An 11,135-nucleotide genomic window follows, 5' to 3' on the forward strand; every position below is an offset into this window, starting at 1 on the left:
ATGATTGTACACTGAAGGCTTCCAGATGGACAGAATGTTTCCTGAATCATTTTGCTCATTGACTCCTGTCATTCATAATGCATTACGAGCCTCTCACTAGCACTGATGTGGATATTCATCTCTCTCCTGCCTGTTTGCATGGTGGGCTCAAAGCAAGCATCTTGAACAGATGGCCTGGGCCATAGCTCTGCCCTTAATTAACCTCTTATCCCAGAGCTCCTCTTCTATTAAACTATACCAGAGGAATGATCATTTCATCCAGAGCTGACACACATGATGATCCACACAACTCTATCAAACTAACTACACTACAGCGATAGAAACACAACCATTTGAAACCACTTAAATGTATTTTAAACATAAATGAGACGTAATTAATGTAAATTTTCAGGTCAGATAAGGTAAAATAAGTACGATTCTGGAAGTAGATTCTTCTCCTTTTAGTTGCTTTTATTCAGATCATTGTAGTCATCCTCCAGTAACACTCTCTTTATTTGGTGACACAAATGCTTATGATGGTTTTGTAAAATAAATATTTCTGTATTCAGGATACATTTTGATACATTAGGGTGATTGTCATATTTTATTGATTTCGAGTTCCATACAGATTCACTATTGTTCAAACATGTTACTGGTTTTTAAAATAATGGCACAGCTTAATTTTCGGCAGCTATAGCGTCTCATGATCCTTTGGAAATCAGGTAACACTTTAGAATAATAGTCCATTAGTTAATGTTACTTAACTACTTTAGTTAACACGATTTAAGCAAGAACCATCCTTCTACAGCATTTATTAATATTAGTTCATGTTAATTTCAACATTTACTAATGCTTCATCCAGATCAAAAGTTGTGCTTGTTAACATTTGTTAAAGCACTGTGAATTAGCGTGAACTTACAATGAATAACTGCATTTTCATTAACTAACATTAACAAAGATGAATAAATACAGTAATAAATGTATTGTTCATTGTTTGTTCATGTTAAACAATGAATTAACTAACATTAACTAATGGAACATTATTCTAAAATGTTAGCTGAAATCATTCTAATATGCTGATTTGGTGCAGAATTATGTCTTATTACTATCAGTGACTTTTTAAGGATTTTTTGATTAATTGAACGTGTAGAAGAGCTTATGCATGCATCTACTGCTCAACGAACCCCGTAACTCATTTCCTTTACATGCTGATTTAGCAAAAAAAAAATTGTATGTGTGTGTGTGTATATATATATATATATATATATATATATATATATATATATATATATATATATATATATATATATATATATATATATATATATATATAAATGTTCCACATCATTGTGTAGTTTAAGCAGGATTTCCCCCACGGGGTCATTGATAAATTCATTGGTGTCAGAAAGGTATTTTCCTTTCTGACGTCACTCAAAAACGTGTTTGACGTGAATGAGCGTAAATGTTGTGATTACGTCGCCATCTTCTGGACATATTTTTACACGTAGGTCATGAGAATTACATATTTTTTGCAATAGATGTCAGTGCTTCCCACATTCGAGGGCAGAATAACAATGGTGACATGTACCAGCAGGCGTTTCTCGGACAAATCATGGACAAACAGTCCATGTCCATGGAGTCTGTTAAAGCTGAGATGAGAAGGAGATCGTTCGCTGATGCCTATAGGACAGTTATATCGGTCAGGGGCATGTATGGAAATGGAAGACTTTCATTACTGTAACCCTTCTCAGTTATTATTAAACTACAGTAAGGAAGATAGTTGAGGTTCTTCCGTTTTTGCGTCGCTTGCGATACCTGCATGTTCATCATCATCATCATCATCCCTCATTTGCATACTGTCTACTTTCGCTTCCTCGACGGGAGTTGATCAGCTTGATCACGTCCTGTCACGATCATGACCAACAGCGTCGAAGACCAAACGCCCGTTTCGCGAAAAGACGTGTTCGTTAAGTATCTACAGTACTACGACAGAGTCTGTTGTGAAGGCGACGTGAAAGTGTGCTCAGAGACACCGGTGACAGATGAAGCCAGGCGCGTGCTGCTGTTACCGGGAGAAGAGCCGCGGAAGAGACTCGACGCGCCGCACTTCTACGAGACTCTGTGTGAGTGCGCACAGTACAGAGACTGCCAGAGACGAGTCCACGGCTTGAAAAAAGCCGTCGAGTTACTGGAGATGTTCTGTGTCAACCTGTTTTTGTTTCCGTGGAAGAAAGAGATTAAAACCTTAAAGGTAAATTAAAGCCGCTAGTTCTAGGTCTGTCCTCTCTACTCTCCCAGCTGATGATAAGAAGAAGTTACCGGCCTCAGATGGTTTGCGGTTCTCATCTGGTCTCCTAGCCTGGTCAGACTGATCTGTTATGGTTTTAGAAGGTCGTGGGGTACTTTTCAGTCGGTCAGACCAGCTAGACCATCAACAAGACATCTTAGCCACGCTGGAAGGCCAAGAAAAACCGGCAAACTATTTGAGGCTGGTTAACTGTCACTGGCTTCCTTTCATTTTCATGTTCTGTTTGATCCCAAGCACTTTTTGATGAACACTAAATCATTTTAAACACCAAAGTGTTGATACATAATGACTTTTGATTTAAAATTTTCGTCTTCTGAGAGCTGATTATGATATAGATATACCAGCCCTAGATGGTTTGCTGATTTTCTGGTCTCAGAGCCTTTTCAGGCTCATCTGTTTTCTGGTTTTAGAAGGATTTTTAGTAATTGTCAGTTGTTTAGAACAAATTTGACATCAACTAGGAGACATCTTAGACAGCCTGGAAATGGACCACAAATACTGCTGCCCTCAAAACCATATTTAACACAGAAGTGTGAATTTATATATATATATATATATATATATATATATATATATATATATATATATATATATATATATATAAATTCACACTTCTGAATATATATATACACACTTTTGGTAAGATTCTTCGAGTAGTGTACACACTGTCGATCTAAGCAGAACGTGAAGACAATAATAATTGTTTGCAGTACAGTAATTTAACACATCAGGTCACAAGGTTTAATTATGTTAGAAGTGAAAAAAATAATTAAATATACAATTAATCAAGACTGTTTTATTCCCCTGTTCTCTCAGACATTTACAGGACACTTTGTCTATTACATCAAGCCGGTGTTGCCTTTTGCCAGAAGTATTCTTCAGATTATTGGATACTGCATAGAAACAGACACTGAGTATAGACTGTCAGACAGTTTTGACCCTGACAAGGCCAAGAGTATGGGATTCAACCTTTTCCTTGTCAGGTTAGAGTGTGAGAATCTTCTGGAGCTCATGAACCAGAGATCACATGTAGAATGTCTGGAGATCATCCGAACAAGAGCTGCTCCTCTGACCTCCGTCGCCGGGGAAGAAGCTTCAGAACCTATCAGCAACATCGGCAATCTAAACGAGGATGTTTTTAAGGATGATGGGCACGTTGAAGGTGGCTCACTGGTAAACCCAGGGGAAGAGCAGCAACAGGGGTCACTTAAAACTCATAACTTCATTGATCAGGGAGTCAACAAGTCTCAAGATGTTTCTATCTCTGATGTTGAGAGAACGGCCAACTCATTTATGACTGATGACAAGTCTATCTTAGAGATGCAGAAGAACTACCCAGACCTGGCCATCCGACAAAAGCCCATTTTCCGAAAGTCTCAAAGATCTGTGCAGCCTCTCAAGGCCCAGGAGTGGGCTGGATCCAGGGGCCTCAACGCGAGCCCATTCCCCGAGGCCATGACTGACATGAGCGGCCCCCAGTCTATAGCCATACACACTGAGACCACGGCAGGCCATAGAAAACTACACATCCCAAATGCTCTTGTAGAAGCCCCGCCCTCAGATGACAAACCATTGGTTCTTCAAGTCGGGAAGCTGCTGCAAGGACGCAGCCGTGAAGGCTCATCAGAAGACTGCCTGGCTGAGCTCACTGAGCAAATGGGGAAAATGCACATGAAGGAACTCAATGCAGATGAAGTGCTTAAATACCCCATAGAGGAGACCGCACAGGCCCAGCCATGCACTGGACCCAATGACGTCTTCACGGCTCCACCCACAAAATCCTCAGATGGCATGAGCCTGCCCATCCTGTGCAGCTCATCCCAGGAGCCTGTCTGCAACATCACAGGTTGTAGGAGCGGTGTTGCATCTAATGGCATTTGTGCACAGGACAGCCTCATTAAAGAGCCTCCTCAGTCGATCTACATCCCTAGTGCACTAAATGCCTGTCCACCAGTGTTTGGACCACCAGCTGACCACAATGAGGGCTCAAACGGGCACAAGAGTCCCACAACTCTGCAACCAGAAGACGACCTAGTCCAAACATATGTGCTGATTTAGAGACACACAGTCCTGTGTTTTTCTCATCCATTAGCAGAGATTTTAAAGTGTACTAGACCGCGGCAGTGCACCAAAACGTCTGTGTGCTAGTCATGATGTGCAAAGCATTTTCACTGATAGGGAGTCTCTTGTTCTATTGATTTCGGATTAGCTTTAGTAACTTACAGTTTATAGGAAGAACATCTGTTGCCTTTGTCTTTAACTTCTATCATAGCTTTTTGAAATGAAGGAACGTTTCTTGCTGCTATAATTTTCATGAACCTGCTTGGGTCGAATATATTATTACAGCTTGCTTTTCTAAGTAGGCCTTCTGTGCCTTATTAAATGTAGAGACAAGTAAATGTGCACTTTAAAACTTAAGTGTTAAAAATAGTGTTCGGCTTCATTTATAAAATGTTTGTACGCACAGATTTGATCCTAGAGTGTAAGCTTAAATTCATGCTAACATTAAGATTTGTGAAAACGTGTCTATAACATATCTTTAACATGGAAAAGTGCTTAGTGCCATGTCAGGTTCTAAGCATGTGTACTCACTTTGTTTTTTTCTTGTAGCAGAATTGGTACTCTTTTATATGCTAATGACATTGATTAGGGGTGTTTACAAGATTGATTTAAAAACAATTCAGCTTTGCACAATTTCAAAAACATTTGTGATTTATAGATTCACATCTGGAAGAGAGGCGTATTGTGCGTACATTTGTTTCTCTGAATTACATGCACATTTGAGAAATGATCTTTGATCAGTGGTTTATATGCAACATTTTATAAATGAAGCCCCTGGTGCATCTGTATTATAATAGCTGTTATTTAAAGTAATAAGATGCAAACAATTTTTGTATTGTTCTTAAACTGCTACTGGGGCTTCAGTGGAGCACAGAATTATGTGACTGTACATTACAATGTAATAAAATCAATATTTTCAAATAATTTTTTCCAGTTTATTTAAAACAATGCCTTATGCAGTATAAATTACACTGGTCACAGTAACACTTTCAGTAACGTAAACTGACCGCAGTGTCTGTACTTGTAAGTGACACTGTCCGCAAGTGGCAGAATGAACTGAATTCATGGAAATAAAAGGATCATCAAGACCCTAGTATGATGATTTCACTGTAAAATGCAGGACTAAATCACATACAGTATATTTGCACGCTTTGGAATTGCCATTTAGAATTTGAAATGTCTACTGACACAACAAAAGAGCCAATGGAAATGTTTCTAAGTGCAGCACCTTTAGGTAGTATGGAATGCTTCCATAAACAAGGCTAAAAATAAAGACTGTGTCTCCTCTTAAGTGCCTAAACCAAGTTTGCAAAGACTGCAAATCCAAATACAAAATATCATAAAAGGCAGAATTTAAATAAAACTATTATATGAACTAATAAACAAATCCTACTATACAAATCAACTGTCCACTGCAGGAGGAATGTTTGTAAATCCAGTTTCAAGTAAAATAAAAGTGCTTGCTTCATCTGTCTCTCTTCTGATGAGAGCAGAAGACGCGTGTATGGATTGATATGATCGTCGTTGTCTCAGATCTTAAACTCAGCAATGTGCCATTAATATCTTCTCTCTGTTCTCCTCATACTGATGCAGCATCTTCTTAAGGTCATGATCTGCTGGGATTACCTGCCCACCAAAGTGAAATCACAAATCACTCCATGATATAATGCATGAAACGTTATTTATGAGTTCAGCTCATCAACAAGTGATTACACATTATTTCACAATATGTATCAAATGATGCATAAGATAAAATAAGGCTTTTAACCAATGATATTTGGCAGAAACTCACCAGAACTGGAGCAGGAACCTCAAACGACTTGTGATGAATGAGCCAGTCCTCATAGAGGTGATGGATTGATTCTAGGTACTCCTAAAGAGTAAACATCAGCGAAAGGGCAATCACTTTCAGAGTATATGATAACAACATGTAATCTAGCCTTCTGATACCATTACAAGTGAAAGTCATCTCTGAGCTAGAACCAAAGCTTTAAACTTAAAGAGGTCATAAATGGGCTTTTTAAATTATGTTATACTGTGGTCTGAGGTCTACGTATGACATCTGCATGGTTTTTACATTTAAAAACCTCAAAATCAATAATAGGACATTTTCTACCCTAGTTTTGAGGCTGGCTCGAGAAACGCTCTGTTTTTATGGTCGTTCCACACTGAAGACTTGAAAGTAAACACCCACTGCTATGATTAGATAAAAGTTTTTCATCCGTGGTGAGATGAAGCGAACATACGCTCAATTTTTCACTCACATGAGCTGAAACTTTATTCAAAATAAAGTTCAACCATGCATTCCTAACATTTGAATCAAAATGAAGGTTTATGCAGCGACTGTGGTTTTTTTATGGCATGTTTATTCAGTTTAGCGCCACTTGTGTGAATCAGTGGGCGGGGCTACAGAATTAGGAGGCGTGTTTAACCCATCTATTACGTAATAGGTAGGCCCAATCCAGGATCTGGTGTCAGCTGGGCCTGGTGTCAATAAAAGCTTTTATTTCAGTAACAAGGACATTTTCAGTTCAGTTCATTTTCAGTTCTTCTTTTAGTACGATGATCTCTTGTATATCAAAGGCTCAAGTTAAAATTTGATTTCTCAATTCATAACCCCTTTAAAATGTGTCTGCCATTTGCTCTTTCGGCATTGACAGCAGAGTAACAGAATCTATTTTGGGTTGTTTCAGTTCAGTTTTGCATGCACAGCTTTTCACTTAGAACTCAACAACAGCTCACCAAGGGAATGACCTTCTCTTCCTCTCTGCACCTCTGCTTTAGTCTTTCGTAGCAAGTCTGTGGAGACGTCTGCAGGTAGACTGTATAAAAACATGCAAAAAAATGTTTTAGTTCGGCTACACGAAGACATTTGTTAAAAATTGTGGTTATCCGCATCAAACGAGCAACATGTGGTGTTGCAATGCAATACAGATATATTTGCCATACCAATAAGGTCCACAGGAATAGCAATATTCTTTATGATCCATTCAAACCATTCACTTAAAACAGCAAAGTCCACCTCGGGCATCTTTCCACTGTAAACCAATTAAAATAATAACATTAGTACACGTTTAATGATCAGATCATAATGTGTTTACATTCTATTTAAAGGTGTCTTTGATATAGTGTAATGAAACAGTACTAAGCAATATTACTTAACCAAATGTACTTACTATAGGGATAGGGTTTGATTGAGGGATAGTTGCATGTCATTTTGCATAATTTACATAAAGTACATGTAGCGTATAAGAAGGACACTAAAATAAAGTGTTACCCATTTATTTGCTCAATAGTGGGCAGGTAAAGTGCTTTCAACGTTATAGACCAATTTTAGTTTTGTAAAAATTCAGGATGCGCACGCATCATGGTTGCAGAAAACCCGGGAGCTAATAGCCTTTACGGATAGAGAATTACACGGATACAGTATAAAATTATTAGATTTAAAAAGATGGCCGATTATATTGATTAGATGTCATTTTCAAATTATTCTCTGCATATTACAAGAGCTTGTCACTCAGCGATAAGCACTGTTATTCCACGAAATTGATGTTAGATAGTGGGATAGTCTCACATATCCGAAACAGGGATGAAGTTTTTTGTGTGTGCGGAGACTAGTGGCAAAAGATGACAGTTTTCAACTGGAATAAAAGTGAATTTGATTTGATATTTCAAGATTCTGACTTTATTCTCGCAGTTCCGATATTATATCTCACAATTCTAATAAGGAAAAACAACTCATCTTTCTCTCTTTTCCCCTCAGCTCTTCGTTTTATTTTTGTTTTGTTTTTTTCAGAATTGACAACCTCAACTCAAACTATTTGTAAAGTTGTAAAGTTGTGAGTTGTAAAGTGTGAATTTGGATGTATAAACTTGCATTTGTAAGGAAAGTAAAGTCAAATACATCATTGGACAGCAAATGTGAGTATTATGTAGACATCATTTTTTTTTAAATCAAATGTATGTTTTAGAAGTAGAGTAATCATAGCAGTTTTAATGCAAAATATGTAAATTTAAATGTCAGCGTTTAGCTTCAAATGGCATCTTTGACGACAGTATTCTATAAAAATGATTTGCATTCCAATCTTGACATCAAAAGGCACAAAAATATATATATTGTTCTCTTATTACATGGATTTTACCCATTTACCTCCACTTGTTCCCAGTGTTTTTCTGCAACCACCATGCGTGCGTAGCTGCAAGTGACGTAACTGTGACGTCTGCTCTGAATTAGTCTATATGGAAACATACCTTTTGTAAAGATTTTCCACAAAAATATACTTTGCACTGTAAATAGATCTTTCCATCATTCTGACTGGTGCTGACTGTGTGCAACAGAAAGAAAAAAACAAAACAAAAAACAGGTTATTACAGTTGTGATTCACATTCCATTTCCTCTGTTCACGCAGAAAGCAGAGGCTCATTTCTGTATCGCAAAACAAAAACAGATACATGTAAAGCAACTGAACAAAACTGACTATAGGGATGTGAAAAAAGACTTGTACATGCCATTGGTAAGACATGCCGATCCAGCATTGTCAGTTGGACATACGTCTGAAGAGTGAGTCCCCATCTAGAAGGGTCCTGGTACATCAGTCCCTGTGGCAGAATAAAATACATTTACACGATGATCAAATATGCAATAAATATGCAAATAATGCTCATTAAATTCATAATGAAGTGCCACATGCTCCCAACCAATGGATTGCATCCTTGCACATTTCTCCATTTGGACACGGGCTCTGTTAACACCTAAAACACAACACACGTTTCAGATGTATATTAAATAAACGATTAACAAGAATAGAGAGATTTCAGAAAATGTAAAAAATATTATTCATCACAGATTTACGGTTTACCTCAATGTCACTGGTTTTGCTGAAGTATTCCAGACATGTTGTCTTTCCACTTGCGATATTTCCCTCCAACCAAATCTGAAAAGAGAGTGGATGCAAATTTCAAAACAACCCATAAACATATTTGACAATATTGTGTTCTCAGTATTCTTCAGGCGTGCGATTAATCCTCTTCCAGATCTATTCATCCAGACACATGCTAGTGTGTAACTCACCACTGATTTCTTCTCATCGCCGTTTCTAACCAGCTTCCCTTGAGAAGAAGAAGACAACATAATGAAGCCTGTCTCGGATTCAGCAGCAGATCTCTATGGCAACAGTCAAAGGATGGGAGATGCTCAAGCTCGTGCCAGTACGGTTAATGCAAAGCTGAGAGAGCATGATATAACTCGGTTAGGGACGATATATTATAATAGTAATATTATACTAGTAATATTATCAATATAAATGAATCAGAACGAGAGCTGTGGTCGCCGTTATATTGCGTAGACCGGAAGCTGGCGCAGGACTTACGGTGAACGACAGATGTGCTGCTCCACGAACGTCCGCTTAAACGCTTTCTCAGAGCAGGCGTCTCTCGGACAAGTACATGTACATGTGTTGACAAAGATTTGTGTGAATAGCGAGGTAAAACAACACGACAGAACTCTTTTAAGAATTCACCAATCATCTCGCTTGTTTCATCGACGTCTAGTCACACAGACAAATACACAAGAGTGATGTGAACTCATGATGCGCAGAACTTGCACTGCAACACTAATGAGCGACAAAAACATGTCAAAATAAAAGTCAATTTTTTTTAAATCGTCACTAGAATATTCGTAAGAATATTCGTAAGATGTACAATATTATTTGTGAAATAAGCCTACATTATTATTATTATTATTATTATTATTATTATTACCACGCAATACTTCTTGGGACTAAATTGGCCCACTTTCTATATAAAACTATAAAAGTATATAATGTTTTTAGTTTGAACTGCAATTATACTAAAAGTGAACTTACAGGTATACTGACAGTTTACTAATTAAATACTTTGTACACTTTGAAGTATAGTCTCAGTAAATTAATAGTTTAGTAGTTTTATCCTGCAAGTATACTCAGACGTTTTCTTAAAGTGAACTTTACATCATACGTTCAGTATACTACTATGTCCTATTTATGATGTGAATATATGTTGTTACATGAGTATCTGAACATACTGTACAAAACATCCAAAGAAAGAAAAGGGTACCTGCGTGTATTCTAGCTTCATGCATTCTTAAAAAAAAAAAAAAAAAAAAACACTTTAATGTGGGTAAATTTAATCAAAAATAAAGAAATAACATTTTGAACTAAAAGCTTTTTTTTTTTTTTTTTTTTGGAAATTCTGAGCAGAAGATGTGTAGGCTACTAGCGCCCTCTACCGTATAATAATGAAAACACAGATTCTATTGTCAAGTGTAGTTATACTAAATATATTTAGACTTTTTCTAAGTAAAAGTAGAGTATACTTAAATTTAATTTTAAGTATATTTCTGAGAAGTACATAAAGCCAATTTCTGAGAAGTACATAAAGTAAACCTAAAGCATACTTTGCTATTTTTAGTTTAAAAGTAGTGTACTAATAGCACTCTTGAATAAACTTCTTTTTCGTAAGGGTAGTTCAATAAGTAGCTTACAGTATATAGATCTCATTGGCCTTAATACGGCATAATCACAGTGCTCTCCAGATCATAGACCAGCTATTTTACAATATACATAGCTATGCTAAATACAGTACTGTTTAACACTTTATGATTTGCACTTTACAAAACTGTCACTGCATGCAGAAATATTACCCGCAGATTCTTAACAAGTGTAAATGTCTGAATGTATACCATAAACTGAATCAGACTGCCTGCTAAAAAAAAAAAGAAAAGAAGGTATTTAGTCATTTCCTGAGACTA

At 37.1% G+C, this 11,135-nt stretch overlaps 2 protein-coding genes across 4 annotated transcripts; one reads left to right on the forward strand and one right to left on the reverse strand.

Moving 5' to 3' along the window:
- Nucleotides 1-1,518: 1,518 nt before the first annotated feature.
- LOC113051574 (uncharacterized) lies at nt 1,519-5,244 on the forward strand. Its single transcript, XM_026215464.1, has 2 exons — nt 1,519-2,230; nt 3,104-5,244. Exons 1-2 carry the CDS (start codon nt 1,895-1,897, stop codon nt 4,343-4,345), a joined length of 1,578 nt encoding a protein of 525 aa, XP_026071249.1. The 5' UTR covers nt 1,519-1,894; the 3' UTR covers nt 4,346-5,244.
- Nucleotides 5,245-5,269: 25 nt separating this feature from the next.
- LOC113051575 (thymidine kinase 2) lies at nt 5,270-10,002 on the reverse strand. Of its 3 annotated transcripts, none has more exons than XM_026215465.1 (10): nt 9,718-10,002; nt 9,420-9,457; nt 9,208-9,282; nt 9,047-9,100; nt 8,858-8,947; nt 8,600-8,673; nt 7,298-7,386; nt 7,091-7,170; nt 6,141-6,221; nt 5,270-5,974 (listed from the first exon to the last, which is right to left on the reverse strand). In XM_026215465.1, exons 1-10 carry the CDS (start codon nt 9,872-9,874, stop codon nt 5,891-5,893), a joined length of 822 nt encoding a protein of 273 aa, XP_026071250.1. In that variant the 5' UTR covers nt 9,875-10,002; the 3' UTR covers nt 5,270-5,890. The 3 variants fall into 3 exon arrangements, with proteins under 3 accessions (XP_026071250.1, XP_026071251.1, XP_026071252.1); XM_026215466.1 differs by having other exon boundaries at nt 9,420-9,573; nt 9,718-9,911; XM_026215467.1 differs by having other exon boundaries at nt 9,420-9,512; nt 9,718-9,857.
- Nucleotides 10,003-11,135: the final 1,133 nt, after the last annotated feature.

This window comes from Carassius auratus, chromosome 32, assembly GCF_003368295.1.
Source record: "Carassius auratus strain Wakin chromosome 32, ASM336829v1, whole genome shotgun sequence".
Lineage (NCBI taxonomy): Eukaryota > Metazoa > Chordata > Actinopteri > Cypriniformes > Cyprinidae > Carassius > Carassius auratus.

Excerpts from the sequence above, each read along its gene's own strand:
- LOC113051574 (XM_026215464.1), top strand. The coding sequence starts at position 1,895 with ATGACCAACAGCGTCGAAGACCAAACGCCCGTTTCGCGAAAAGACGTG. Across the intron at positions 2,231-3,103 it reads AAGAGATTAAAACCTTAAAG|ACATTTACAGGACACTTTGT; the intron begins GTAAATTAAAGC and ends CTGTTCTCTCAG.
- LOC113051575 (XM_026215465.1), bottom strand. The coding sequence starts at position 9,874 with ATGATTGGTGAATTCTTAAAAGAGTTCTGTCGTGTTGTTTTACCTCGC. Across the intron at positions 9,283-9,419 it reads GCGATGAGAAGAAATCAGTG|ATTTGGTTGGAGGGAAATAT; the intron begins GTGAGTTACACA and ends CTCTCTTTTCAG. Across the intron at positions 9,101-9,207 it reads GCAAAACCAGTGACATTGAG|GTGTTAACAGAGCCCGTGTC; the intron begins GTAAACCGTAAA and ends GTTGTGTTTTAG.